Here is a 15,163-nt window from a genome sequence, read left to right on the forward strand (position 1 = left end):
TCTCCTCTCCTCTCCCTCTCCTCTCCTCTCCTCTCCTCTCCTCTCCTCTCCTCCCCGACAGTGATCCAAAGTCTGAAAAATGTATTTTGTCAGTGTATCTCAACAAAGAGCAAAGGGTGAGGTGCTCGTGGCCCATTCACGTCTCCATGAGGAGGATATTGCTGCTGTCCAGCAGCTTTCCTGTCTATCAGAAAGAAGTCAGTGATATCCAGAAGCAGAACAAATGAGGCTTGTGATAAGAGCTGAGCAGTTATGCCGAACATAATGATCTTTGCAATATGTTCCATAAAGGAACAGTGGAGTCTATGCTGCTTGAATTGCACAAATAAAAGCTGGACACCTTTTAAAAATATATGTTAGAGTTTAAGCTGGGGACTTGGTGCAGCAGTTATTGTGTGATTTTATTTTATGTGGAAAGATGGACTGAATAATCCTACAGGATCCCTCTGGCCCTGATATCATTGAATCCCCAACAGGTATCTGATTTTCTGATACATCAATGCACTTCTTGGTGGCAGACACTGGGTCCTTGACAGTCTTGCAAATCAGTTTGGAGGCACTCTGCTGCAGGTTGAGAGGCTCAATTTTATAAAAACATGAATTTGTTTAAAATTAAAAAAGCCTGAATTTCTCAGCCTAGCCCTAGTGGAAGTACTGCATTACCCAAACCAAAGCCTCAGTGCCTCCCTCCTGCGACCCTGGGGCCATCCGGGCCAGGGACAACTCATCCCTTGACTTCAGAAGGAGCAGATATTGGCTCCAAAATTACTTGGATGTTACATGTATGGGAGGTTGAGCAGCTGGGTAAGAACCTGCAAAAACCTCAACTCTTTCTCCATCTGTGAGCCAATCCACTGATTTATGCACAGTTGCACTGGCAGCTGGTCTGGCTTCAGCTCGATCTGACCTCATCGAGCATTAAAACCAGTAAAAATCCTCCTATTTGTTTGTTTAGGACCTGTCTGAGGCTGGGAGGTTCTTCCTGTGGTCAGGAGAGGGGTTGTGTGTGGAGATGGGCATGAGGTGCAGCCCCAGCTCTGCCAAAACTCCTTTAGTCGGCTTTTCCCTGTAGTGTTCCTGGTCTCCTGTGGATCCTGGCAAGCAGGAGTACTGGGTCCTTACTTGCCCCAGCCCACCTCCTCACTGCAGTCCCTTTACCCTACAGCACCAACAGGATGCCCAGGATCAACATTAGCTCAAACTTAGTTTCCCCAAGCGCATTGGGCATCCTTTGGGCTTTGCTAATTCACTTTTTAGAGTTTTGGGTCCTTTGAAAAAAAAACAGAGAAAAGTCTTTCATTCAATATTCTTTTGTTTTAGAAAAAGGACAGTGGACCTTAAATAGAACATAGGCACAGGAGAGTCTCTCTTTTAGTTAAAACCTATGGATTTTTGGTGGAAGTTTACTTTTGTGGGTGAATGTAATGCAAGCGTTTGTTTGCCAGATTTTTTAGCGGTGGCTGTTGACTGTGGTTGGTGAGGTCCCAAGAATTCCCCATGGCTTTTAGTAGTCACAGGAAAAAGAGTGCAATTAGAGGCATATTTATTGTAAAGTCTCTAGTCAGCTGCTCCAGGTGTAAAAGAGCTTTTAATGGTGAAAAGGGAAGAGTATTACCACTGAAAGCTTCATTTACATGAGCTAATGTACCCACATCTCCAGGGGGCTGTCACCACAATGGTGGAGAAATCGAGGTTTTGAGAAGGTAGAGGATTCCCAAAGAGGCTCATCTTCATAAAGGAGGTCTTATGACCTGCTAAAGTTCATTATTTTCTTGTATTAATCATTCATCAGATGGGCTGAATTTATTATTAGAGTATATCAATATTGTAGCTTGGTATTTTTCCACAAAACTTCATGTAGCAGCTTATTTCTGGTTAAGGCTGAACTTCACATTGGGGTGCATTACTTTAGAGGTATATTAGTGAATAAGGTCATGGGAATCCAGGATTGTGCTGTCTTGGACTTATAAAAAAGAAAGGTTGTAAGAAACTGAAAAAAAAAAAAAAAAGAAGCATGTTGAGTGCAGAGTCCTACCCATGGTACATCATCCCAGCTTCTGGCAGCCAGTATCTAAGGGGTCTCCCAAACTAAAAGTTGAGTTTGGATTCTGGTGTTTAGCAGCCCTGCTGGAGCTATTATTTTAAACCCATTTGTACTAATTTGTAATTTTTAGTGTTCATGACAGTCCCATAACTCATTTGTGAGAGAAATGTCCTTTTTTTCTGTCTTTAACTCTCTGTCTCATAATTTCATTAGTTAGTGTCTGGCCCTTGAAGTTCTGAGAAATAGTGCACAATTATTTTCCATTTATCTTCTCCATGCAGCTCATCACTTGAGAGACCTCTCTCAGATCCCCTCTGTTGTTTTTTTCTCCCAAGATGAAGGGGTTTAGCCTATTTTGGCTCTTCTTTTCTGGAAACTGTTCCCTGTCTCTGGTGTCTTGTTACCCTTTCTTGCCTTTTATAGTTCTGCTCTATCCTATATGAGATTGGTGCATTGGAGCTGTGTGCAAAAATTTGTTATATTACTCTGAAGTTTTTTCCTACTGGTTTTTAATTTTGTCTTTGCTTTTTAAATTCCCATAAAGCACTAAGTTCTCATTTTTAGAAAACCACCCACACTAGCTCCAGGATCTTATTCCCAACAAGAGTAGCTAAGGCAGTGCTCATTATAGTGAATGTATCCTAAGGACTGCTCACTTCATATCACTTATATTACTCTGAATGTTGTCTTCCATTTTACTGTGGAGCCACTTAGCATTGTAGGTCCTTCTGAATTGTTTGCTCACAGCTTTAGTTTGGAATATTTTAGGTGATTTGGTATCATCAGAAAAAGTCAATCACCCTGCTTTTGACTTCTTATGCCTTTTCTAGAATAAATGTGTGCGTTGAGCATCAGAGGTCCTAAAGTCTAGAGCCTCATCCAGTCCTGCAGGTTGGCTCCCTTTTTTGTGAAACCTGGTCATTTATTCACTGTTTGGTCTCCTATCTTTAACCAGTTGTTGAGTCCTAAGAGGAACTTTTCCCTTGTTCACGAACAATTTAATTTTTTTGTAGGTTGCCACACTGGGAAAGGCAAGTGAATGGTATTACTCAGATCACCATCCCCCAAAACTCAGTGACCCCCTCAAAGAACTTGATCTGTGAGACGTTACTTCCACCTACAGATGCAATACTTGACTCCTCCCCTTTACACCTTGCTCTCTGGTGTGTCTGATGCTCTTTTTTAGAACATTTTTCAGTTTGCCTTACACAGAATCACACTTGTCTGTATTCATTCCTTTTATGAGCCATTTCTGGAAACTTTTTCATTTGGCATCACATTTACTGCTTCTATTCTTTTGACAAAGGCTGATTTAAACAGCAGGTTGGCTCTGCACCATGGATAACCATGCAGCAATTTCCTCTTTGGATTTCCATAGAGCTCTTGAGTGAATACTGTCTGGTCTTGCAGATTAGTCTTATTCACTTTATCAATTTGTTGGAAAATCTTTTCTACTCACGCTTCAGTTTGAGGTATCTCTTCAGATGTGTTCCCAGTAAGGAGAGGCTGTAGTGTAGGGTGCATCCTTAGTATTTATTTGACTTTGCTATCATGAGATAATGTGTCTTGAGTGCTCATCTATTGCATATTGATCATCTATCAGTCTGAACAGCTGTCTGGCAAACTACTTGCTTTGAAGTGTTTGAGGCAGCTTTTATTATTACCTTCCAGAGCTTTAGGAAATTGCTCTTCAGAATGTTTTTAATAGATTTATATTGATTTTAACATTAGTTTACCTATGTTCATGTTTCTTCCATATTCCCTTTTTGAACTTCATCCCCATACTTCGCTTCTAGTAGACTTTATTCTGTTGTTCATTCTATTAACATTTAGGTACTCTTTAAATAAACTCTATGAGTCCTGAAACCATCTGAAATTTCCCTTTCAACTTCCTTACAGTACAACTCTTCAGTTTTGTGTTACTGTCTGTCAGCATCCTAAAAGTAGAGAAAAAGTTCAATTACTTAACACAGGAAAGATATGACTGATAACGAATACATCAGTTTAATGCAGGACTTGGGTTAATACTAATCAGTAAATGTCTTCCTAGGTTTAATATTATTTAAAATACGAACCCTGCCAGAATCCAAGCCAGTTCTGCAATATGGTTTCTCCACCTTGGCCTCCTAACATGTTTCACAGCATGTACCAACTTTCTGACAATTTGGTCTGTGAACTTCTCACTTCTGTGCTGATCAGGGTCCTGTGAACAGTGAGCAGTGTACCAAAAAGAAACAGGGAAAGAGAAATTAGTGATGGGTTGAAGTAAAGCTGTTGACCTGTTACACAGAGTATCTCTATAAAGCCCAGAGTGTTGATGCTGTCGGAGAACCAAGCTTTGGCTAAAATGTGTTGATCCATTGTCAATATGAAACAGCCTTAGAGTGGGAGTTTGGCCTCAGGATTGTGTTTTGGCATCCTGCTATCTTGGATATGAGTCATTCAGTGCTGAGAACTGGGCACATCCATCCACCTGGGTGACATGAAGGCAATGTGAAGAGGTTGATTATCAGTTGCCACATCTGTGGTTTGGCACCTCCTTCCTTGACAAGTCACAGGAGTGATGGTCTCTCAGCTGGCTGAATATGGATTGGCTTCTTGTTGTTGAATTTGTTCCAGTCCCTTCAGCCTGGTGAAGACACTGTAGCAGGACTGTGTCCTGGACCCATCTAGGCCTTTCTTCCCCACCATGGGAGGTTTTGCAGGAGAGCAGAGGGACTGCTGCACCATGGCCATCCTCCAGTCTGCATCCAGAGGTGCACACCGCATCAGAGGGCCCCTCTCTAGGTTCCAAGTGGGCCAATATGGAGTTTTTCCTTTCTATCTTTTTTTTTCCCTTGGGTGGGGGTGAGGAACATTTAGCCATCTGGAGCCATAATTATGCTATGATGATTGACCTCGTAGCTAGAAAATGTCCTTTTTTTTTTCTTCATTTATCATTATGCATGCAGCTGGAGTCTTTTCTGCTGTTCTTGAGTGATCTTGGATATAAGTTAGAGCAAGTCAGGCAGGGCTCAAAAGAAGTGAATGAGGACAAATGAGGTCAATGGATATGAATTTGACGAATACGGTGGTCAGGATAAGTGAAGTGAGTGGCCAGAAATTTGGCCAAAATATGTATAGGAACTCTTTTGAGAAGAAAATAAAAGTTTAGCCTGGAATTAAGTTGAAGATTACGAAGAGCAATGCCACAGGAGAGGATCCAGGACAAGGACAGATGGAATAGGAATGAGATAGGGCAATTGTGCATCAGGGAGCAGGTCTGAAGCATAGGAGAGATCATGCTCAGGACGTAAAACCACAACCCAGGATGGTGAGGAGCAGAAAGCATTGAGAAGGACTCCTTGAATAGTGAAAACTCTCAGGTGCTTGGGCACTTTTTTATTTTCTTTTATTTCTTTTTTTTTCCTTGCTGCAGAGCTCAAAACTAAGGCAGAAGTCAGTAATGGTATGGAAAATACTTTGGGATATAGCCAGAGAGCACATGAGAGACAGTGACACAGAGACTGCAGGTCCCATGAATAACTCTGAAAATGGGCTGTGAGTAGTCCCTCACAGTACTTCACTATGTTTGTGAAACACATTGATATTCATGGTATTAAGTGGCGTCACCCAAAGCAAAAATAGCAACAGAGCTAACACACAAGAGTTTGGGTAATATCTCATTAGTGATATTTCTTGGCTTCTCTAAATATAATTAGACTAACCTTTTCCTAGGTGTCCAGATGTTTTGTTGGAATATGTTCACTGCTGTTTGAGTGCCTGTTTGAAGGAGGAACACCTTCCAGCAAAGCTGTAGAAAGCAGTTTTCTATATAAAGTCTTGCACTTTCAGGCGTGATCCAAAACCATCTTTCCATTGGTTTTCACAGGCTTTTGGATTAAGCCTCATATGCAGATTTGCCAGTGCTCTCGGATGAAAAACAGTGAAGGATATGAAGTGCCAGATGGCATTAAGTGAATTTTATTGGGTTTGGAGGTAACACAGAAACCCTAAGCTGAATGGACCCAGAAATTCTGGCTGCTGAAGTGTGATTCCCCATCTGTACTGAACATCAAGATGGCTCAAATAAAGGTCAGGGACCCACATTACCATTCTCTGTTCCACTGGTGGCTTATAAAATATTTTAGGATGCACTGAGTGGGCTGTATATGAACAGACTGACTAGTTTAGCAGATGTCAGCACTACAAGAATGTCTGCCATGATCTGGTGTCTTGTCCTTTGATAGCTGTTCAAAGAGCAGGCAGGAAATTGCACTGCTGAAAAATAAATTGGATATTAGCACAACAGAAAGAGCTGATAATGTTTCTCTTTGTGATACCGGGCTGAGCTGACCAGAAAGCTAACCTTAGCTGCCCTGAAACAGGAACCTTTTGAAATATATGCTGTGGACCCGACTCCAGTTTTCTTGTGAACATTTTTGTTCTTGTGCTTTCCACCCACCTTTGAGCAGAGCCAAACACGACGCACAGGCAAGCAAGACATTGAGGCCCCTTAATTTTCACATTCACCTTAATTTACAGCCATTTTACTGCTGCTGATTGCTCCTAATGACATTCAGAGCCCCTGACAAATTCCTGAGATACTCATTTGCTTTCAAATCTGCGGGTACATATCCTGATAACTATTAAACCTGGTCACAATCAAGGTGGAAATGGGATGGGAGGAAAGCCATAGAGCCATTATGAGGATCTATTGCTGAGCTTACCTGTAAGGGAGGGTAAAAATGATTTCTCTATTTCAAGATCCAGATGACACTGATATTTGAAGTAAGTAATGTGCACTGAACTGAGCTGGACAAAAGAGCATTTCCAGGGCTGCTCCAAAAGGTTTACCTCTAAAATGTTTTCTGTCACAAAATGCCATTATGGATTAAGCAACTTTTTTTGGTAAGTGTCTGTTTTCAGCATGAAATTTCAGGTGTTTACTGACGTTTTTCATCTAAAAGCAGAAAGTTTATTTTTAGCTGTTTCTATTTTTTTTTTTAAGTAAAAGTCAGAATTTTTGTGACTCCATTTTCAGACCAACTGTAGTCCATTCACTCTTCCAGATGGAGAAGAACCTGAATGATGACATGTTGAGGTGTCAAGCTCTGTGTGAACATTGGAAACCCCTAGTAGGGTCCTGGCTAGATAGGTTTAACTCATGTCTGTCACATGGCTTCACTGTCTGCCATGGAAAGGAAGGAAAGGAAAGGAAAACAGGACATGTATGAAACCCCTAATAATAATTTGTAACAAGATCCTAAAACTTCTCAGGGTTGAAATCATGCACACATGTTAAATGTATGACTGCCTTTAGTATAAAATATTTGTACTCTTGAAGGCTCTTTGAGTGTCTTTCTCTCTTAAGAAGTGAGCTCCAAATACCAGGTTATGTGCCTGAGAAAGGAATCTACCACGTTGCCTCAGGTGACAGCCACAAACCTTTTTGTGACCAGCTGCTTTTGGTGCTTGGTGCTGGCAAGATAGTGTGGTGCTGGCTAGACTAGAGTGTAGCATTTTGATGTTCTGACCACATGTACCAAGTTAAGATGACTGATGTACCACATACCGGGATTTTTTGGGCAGTCAGGGTCCTATATTTGTTTGTGCTATGTGGCAAATGGTTGAGATACAACCAGAGCAGGAAACAAGGCCAGCTGAGTGACTCCCATTCTGGATGGTGGAGACTTGATGGTCTCCACAATTTGCCTTGGTCTTCTGTCACAATCTCTAGGTGCCCACTGGTGCTGATGTTCAGCCAATTCTTCAGTGCCAATTACCATGTGAGCTGGATGAACCAGAAAATTAGTTTGGCAAGGCTGATACAGAAGGAGTTTGAGAGTATCTTTCTCGTTGGAGAGAAAGGTTTGTGCAAGGTGCAAGGCCACATGGTGTCTGTGGGGAAGGAGAAACCCAGTTTTGCAAAGTGTTTTGCACATCCTGATATGATCAGATAATCACAGAATTGTTAGGGTTGAAAGGGACCTCTGGAGTTCATCTGGTCCAACCCTTCTGCCAAGGCAAGTGTCACCTGGAGCAGGTGACACAGGAATACATCCAGCTGTGTTTGGGATGTCTCCAGAGAGGGAAATTCCATTACCTCCTTGGGCAGTCTGTTCCAGTACTCTGCCACCCTCAACCCTCAAAGAAGTTCTTCCTCATATTGAGGCAAAACTTCTTATGTTTTAATTTATGGCCACTGCTCTTCATCCTGTTGCTGAGCACCACCAAAAAGAGTCTGGCACTATCTTCTTGGCAACCATCTTTGAGATATTCCCCGTGACAGTGGATGTGTTATTTGTGGCTGCTCAGCAGAAGCAGTGCAGGGGCAGTTCAGGATTTTAAGTGCCTTCAAGGTGTGTGCACTCCTTGCTGGATCTGAGCCTGCAGCCTGAGGTTTGCTGGAGAGAATGACTGCTCCTTTCCACCATAACCTCTCCTACCTTCAAACACAGTCCCACAGAACTGCACCCTGGGGTAGGGCATGGGGTCCCAACATTGCACTGACACTGTGTGCCCGCATCACCCCGCCCAGCACCCGCAGAGTTTGGGTACGTGTCTCCATGCATGGCATGCTTGAAGCACTCAGAGTCATTGTTTGATCATTTGGTTCCACAAACAATCTTGCTCCCTCCGCAGGAGGAATTATCCTGTTTTCCATCAGTTGATTTTGGATCTTCCCACTGCAAAGCGATCCAAGCAGTGAAGAGCTTCTTAATCCCATTAGTGCAGAGCTGTTCTGAATAAACTGACTCACAAGGTAGCAGCTGAAAGGCTCCACATAAAAAGGAGAGGTTTAGTTTGTCCTCCTGAGGTTGATGCACAGCCTCTGTTTTGCTGCTGAATTCCCATGTGTCACAGAGGGACCCTCCTTTGTGCTCCTGCTCCAGAGGCAGAGAAGGCAGCACCACTTGGTTCTGCGACGTGCAATCATCTTGGCCATTGATGTGTTGGATCTCCAGGGGGAGCTGCTGGAAGTGATGTGGGAAGCTCAAACCTGAAGTCATCCTTCCCTGCTTGCCAGGATGAATCATTAAATCATTTGCTTTTACAGGCTGTGGCCAACTACAAGCACCCGTAGAAAGGGAGAATTCAGTCTCGGTCTGCCTCTGTGCAGCCACACAGGGCCAAATCCCAGCCTGTTGCCAGTGGCTTAACACTAATGATATTCACTCTTTTCAAAACTAAGGTAAAAGTGGGGTTTGTTTGTTTATTTGTTTGTTTTTTCTTCAAATCTGGTCTCACCCAAAACTTCTTTAAGGTATTTATAAAGCACTGTTGGGAGGAGTTGAGAAAACCTCTTGATGCATCTGAGCATCTATCCAGAGATTCCTCCTATTTGCCCACCTTAGCAACGTAGGGTTAGAAAGGCAGAAAGAACAAGAAGGAAGTAAGTGCATACAATGGGAACTCCCCTTTTAATGTAGGAGATCTTTCCTCCCTGACACCCGATGTTCTGCCAGGAAATGTCCTGTGTTCACTGATGATGAAGTTGGGCTGCCACAGCTGGCTATGGGTGAGCTAAAACTGTCAGAGCTGGTTGTGGTTTCTGTTGGATGATTCTTCTGGCAGTGGGAAGGAGGATTTTTTTGAGAAGATGATTTTGTTCAGATTGAACAACTTTACTAAGCACAAGTTCCTTCAGAAAATCCAAAGCTGATGGCAAGCAGAGCCTTTGGTTGATTCTCTCATCTCATTTCCTTTTTTCGGGTGGAAACAAAGCCATGGGTTTTTTTCTCTCAATTACTGAGATAGCCTTTTTTAATGGGCAGGCTGCAGAGGTGGGAAGGTACAACAGCAACAAAACATACAAATAGCCCAGCAGACTATGGACACCAAAAGGCAGAAAAATAGCTTGAGGTGTTAGAATAAACGCAACTGGCACATGACTTATTGATTACACCCGTCATATGATCAGCCCTTAGCTAGTTATAAATATTATATTAGAAGTATTAGTGAAACCAGATGGGTTGCAACCAGTCCAGAATGTGGTGAGCCTGCGGCCTGAAATAAAGAGGGAAGAAGCACAATGCTTTGGCATTAAAAATTATTGCTGTGCTAGAACCAAGAACTGATGATGAAAAAGAGGAAAAGTCACAGAGCCAGCTGTGCTGTGCACATGATGCCTGGGAAATCATTTTTCTGTGTCCCAAAGCACCAAAATCTATTTCCTAAGAGCCTGTGGTCCATGTTGGGCGTTTCATCCTGATGCTAACTAGCTCTGTTAATTAGTCAGATTGTATTATTTCGGGTCAGCAGTGAAAGAAAAGAGAGAATGTGGAGGCCATCACCCATTGCGTGTTTCTTCTAAAAGGCCTGGACATGGCAGGACTTTTCCTCCGGGCGTTCAAGGGTTGCACAGGACTGATGCTTAGGTTGTTGTGGAGTTGAGGAAATAGGTAAATGCATGTTCCTCCATCAGTGCCTCTTTCCCTGACCCCTTCAGATGCTATCCCCATCGTCTGAGAAGGTTTTAGCCCCCAAATACACGATGCCTGCTGCAGCTCTGGCCTCTGACTTCTTCATATGTACTCAAACACGTCCCATCCACTTCACATCTTTTTTGAGTCCTCCCTGTGTTAGCTCCTCTCACAGAAATTTGTACTGGTCTCATCTCTGCTTGGAGGACCCCAAACATTCAACTACAGCATCACGAGACCTTTGGAGCCCCATCAGCTCAAGGGACCGGACCAGGAGCACCAGGAGCACTGGGCATCCCATGAACAGTGACCAGAGGCGGCAGCACTCGGTGGGGCTGGGCTGGCCTCACACATCGAATCCTGCCGCGGAGCGAGCATTATAGGTGCATTAGCGTTTGCATCGGTCCCGGCCGCAGAAGAGCCGCGGGGTTGTCAGCGGGGAGGCTGATTTATCTCCGTGCTCGGGGACGGAGCGGTCAGTGATCCGGCATCAGAGCGCTGTCGCCGGCTGCTAAAAGCCGGGCGGGCCAGGGTCGCGCAGGTGCACACCCGGCCCCGTGTGACAGCCCGCAGCCCGCGCAGCTGACAAAATATGCCCGGCATCTGGCACTGTCCTCGTGTCTGGGCCTCCAGGCTGGCATGCCAGCCCCGCGCAGCCGGTGCCTCCCAACGCGGCCGGAGCTGAATCCTTAACACAAACACACGGACGCGGCTGGAGGGGAGCTGTGCCAGGGACGGATTTGGCCCTGCCGCGCAAAGCAGCTCTCGGTCGTGCTTCCAGACCGGTTTGTGAGGTCCTCAGGAACCTTGCCTGTGCCTGCATCTCGCCTGCTTCCAGCTTCCTTCCCCCAGCCAAATGTGAGTCACCCACCTGGTCCTCGACAGATGTCATGCTCTCCACTTGGTCCCCAGGCAGGTCCCTCTGCCTGCTCTTGTTCCTCTACAGTCCTAATGAAAGGTTCATGGAGATCCTGGGGCTTGCAAGCTTTTTGAGGACTGGTTGCATCCATCCTGCTCGAGCCATAATGGGGAAATTAGCTGGCAACTTCTCCTCAGCACCCATTGCATGGTTGAGCTCCTGGGCTGGATGACTTTGGGCTATGCCCTTGCTTTGGTGGGTTGTTTAGATCTGTACACACTTGCAGCAATACATGGATACAAATGACTAATAATAGGAAAGCATGTGCTGGGTCTGTGTCCACTCCTTTCTATCCCAAAAAGGAATGGGCTCTCTCCAAGAGCCCTAACCTTGTCTTGAAGGCCAGGACAACATGCTTTGCTGATGAGGTGGCCTGAATTTCATCACCCTCATATCACTTTTGGTTCTTGGCAGACGTGAGAGTCTGCTGCCTTTAATACAACCTACCTCTTTAAAAGGGCTGTTCATCCAAAAGGGCTTTAAAAAGAAGACAAGATCATTATTGCCGTGTTCCAGATGGGGAAACTGAGGTATGTGAAACTAAAATGATTTCCCCAAGTTACACAGCAGCACCGAGGCACAAGCAGGGGAAGGGCTCAGTCCTGCCCACCTCCACTGTCCACCCTGCCTTGATCTGCAGCCCTGGAGCACAGGGCTGGGTGGGAGAGCTCACTGTGACATTTTTCCTTTGAGGTGACTGAGTGTGTCCTCTCTTTCCTCTCTGCCCATCAGTGCTCCCTTGGACCACACTGAAAGTGTTCCTGGGAAAAAGGAGGCCCTTGCAGGCAGGTGATTAGGTGCCATGATTGAATGGACAACTACAGCACCTGGAACAGTCGTATGGCCTGGGCACTCTGGTGTGATACTTTTTCCAAGGATTAATCACATAGAGAAGAAGTTGCTGAAATGTTTTTTTTTTCCCCAAGACATTGTCAGGAACTTGGTTATTTTGTTAAATAATGGTTAAAGATACTTTACAATAAAAATAATAAATAATAAATAATAATTTTCACTGTTTTGCTGTGCATATACATTGCATGAGAGAGTCTCTTCCTTAAGACTAAAAAAAAATCACAGCAAGGAAAAGAAAAGGGTGCAATATCCATTTTACAATAGCAGGATCTGGGGCAGGGCAGATCACACAAGAAACTGACCTGGGAATGCAGTCCATTTTTACTAAAGCCCTTTTCTAGTGATGTAATGACAAGCTCTTGTTTCAAGTATGAATCTTAATAACATGAAAAGGGATGCAGAGAAGGAGAGCAAAGGAGGCCTTGAACACTGAGGAGATTTTGGTCCATTCTCCCCCATAGCTGGATCAAGATCCAAAACCAGGATAAAAATGTAAAAAGAAAGGTGTTGATGGAGGGACAAGAGCAATCAAGCTAAAATCATCTTTGCTGGACCAATAGCTTTGGAAGCCAGAAGTGGGGGAAAAAACCTGCATTTCAGGTGCGGATTGTGTCTTGAACTGAAGGTGCAGTTCAAAACCTGATGGTCTTTGGATTTGTGTGGCCTGGTGGCTGTCTCACTGGGCACCGTGGCACAACAGGGTAGCTGCAAGGGCAACTACCAGGTCAGGAGACATCAGAAGAGCACATGTAGAGACTCTACTTAGGAGACACCTCAGGGATCCCTACCTGCTGACCATAGCTGTGATTTGCCTCCAAACACCTATGCTTTTTCTCCATTTTTTTCATGGATTGAAAAGATTTGCCTTTGAGGAAAATCACCTCTCCTCCATCTGCAGCAGCAGTCCCCTTGGGTGCCCTGTGGAGTGGGGACATTTTGGTGGAAGATGGGTGGGTGCTGGTGTTTAACTGTGAAAATGCTTTGGAGTGGTACTGAACCCTGTGGGTTTGGAGTCTCAGGTACAGCTTTGTCTTCGGGTTTGCTTTCACAATAGCTCCCCTCCCTCTCACACATTGTGTTTTACCCATATGGACGGAGAAGGCAACAAAGAAGGCAATTTTATCGCTTCTTTTTACCGCTGGAGAACTGCCACAGTTGACATCAGCCAATCATGTGCTGGTGACTGTGCTGCATTCTGCTGCGTGTTAGCAAAAAGGGCAAATCCCTAATCCTGGTGAGTGGGCCACCAGCTCGTTTAGAGCCTTTCCTGCTGAGACATCCCCCCTCTGTGGGTTATTTGGGCTTTGTGTGCAGCTTGGCACTCAGCACAAATGATAGAGCAATGAAGAACTACAGATGTGCAGATAAAATTTCCTGTGGGGTCTTTTCCTCCTCCTGTGCCGTGGGGAGTTAATGGACACCGTTTATTAGGGGAAATATTTCTTTTTGTCTTTTACCTAATTTTTCCACTCCTGTGAGCATATTAACCTTGAATAAAATCCTATTGCCTCCTCAAAATATAAACAAAAGTCTCTTCTTTAGGATTTAGGACTTGTTACTGGAGGAAAAAATATTCTGGTTTGCTGGAGGGTATTTTTGGAGGCATTGGCACTGCTGTCCCACCCTTCTGCCCCATCCCTTCCCTGGGGCTGCCCACTGCTCTGGAAGAACCGGCACACTCTGCTGCATCTTCTGTCTTGTGTGTGGAGGCAGCAGCGGGCAGGATTCAGCCTCATCCATCCCAATGCTACAGCTTCTGCCAGATGTCACCACTGTGCAGCCGAGCAGACCACAGGGGTATTCCTGCAGGAACGTGCCTTTCAGAAATACCATTCTCCAGCTCCCCAGCCTCAAAACTGCTGGGGCTCTCTTTGCCTAGGGGAAAAAAAAAAAAAAAAAGAAAAAAAAAAGAGAAAAAAGCAACATGCACACACAAGGAAAAAAAAAATCTGAAGGCATCCAGTTGCTCCTGGGCAAATTGCCAGTGATTGAGTGACCTGCTGCTTCCCCAATATTGCATTCCGCTGGCATGTCTTTAGCCCTGGCTGACGCCAGCCATCTAACTCACCCCCAAAGCAAACATTTCCAGTTGGCACCGCTGCCTTGTTTTTCTGAAGAACCGATTCATGCCTCCCTTAAAAAGTTTTACTATATCCATTTTTTTTTCTATTTTTTTTCCTTTTTTTTTTTTTTTCTCCCTGGTGCATGGAGCCACGGGGGAACTGCTGCCGCTTCAGGGATTTCTCCTTAAAATATAGGGGAGAAAAAAAAAAAAAGAGAGAGAGAAGGGGGATTTTTTACCACCTCCCTTTTTAGCAAGCATGATAAATCCATTCAGAGCGCTCCTTGTGCGAGTGTGGAAACCTTCTGCAAAAAGAGTTATTCTGTTCTCATTCACAGATAATTGCTCCCCGAGGGGCCGGGGAGAGAGCAAGAAGGAGAGACTGATAATCCGGGAGGACATGGATACAAATATCAGGCTGCAGCGCTGAGTGCCTGCTTAATTTATTGGGAACGAGCTGTTACTCAGCACTTTGCAGGATTAGGCCCGCTGTAATTCTGTTATTTAAGGAGAGACAGGGCCGAACGACAACAACCCACCCGGGGCCGTTGTGGAGACGGGCGGCGTTGGAGAGAGGAGCACATGCTGGTTTATTTTTTACGCTATGGAAAGAATGAGCTTTTAGGACACAAAGTCCTCGCGGCCAGCGAGGGGGAGGTGGGAGGGGAGTGAGGGGACAGCCTGGCTCCGCGCTGGCCGCCCTGACGTACAGACCCAGGTTAGGGTTGCTGCCTGGCCAGCTGGGATGGTGTGTGGCACCAGGGGGGCTCCCTCGAAAAGGGCACAGAGCCGCCTCCAGACGGCACTGCCAGCATCCTCCTGCAAGCAGGTGACAGCACCCAGCAGCACCCAGGTGGCTGATGGCCTGGTCCACCATCAGT

At 45.0% G+C, this 15,163-nt stretch overlaps 1 protein-coding gene across 1 annotated transcript in view; it reads right to left on the reverse strand.

Moving 5' to 3' along the window:
• ATOH8 (atonal bHLH transcription factor 8) overlaps positions 1-2,966 on the reverse strand; it is a 32,761-nt gene extending 29,795 nt beyond the window's left edge. The window contains exons 1-3 of the mRNA XM_027662656.1: positions 2,897-2,966; positions 2,334-2,387; positions 959-1,094 (exon numbers count right to left, since the gene is read on the reverse strand). Coding sequence (XP_027518457.1) covers positions 959-1,094; positions 2,334-2,387; positions 2,897-2,966 — 260 coding nt within the window. The remainder of the gene's footprint in view (positions 1-958; positions 1,095-2,333; positions 2,388-2,896) is intronic.
• Positions 2,967-15,163: the final 12,197 nt, after the last annotated feature.

Source organism: Corapipo altera, unplaced genomic scaffold, assembly GCF_003945725.1.
Source record: "Corapipo altera isolate COAL_440 unplaced genomic scaffold, ASM394572v1 95, whole genome shotgun sequence".
Lineage (NCBI taxonomy): Eukaryota > Metazoa > Chordata > Aves > Passeriformes > Pipridae > Corapipo > Corapipo altera.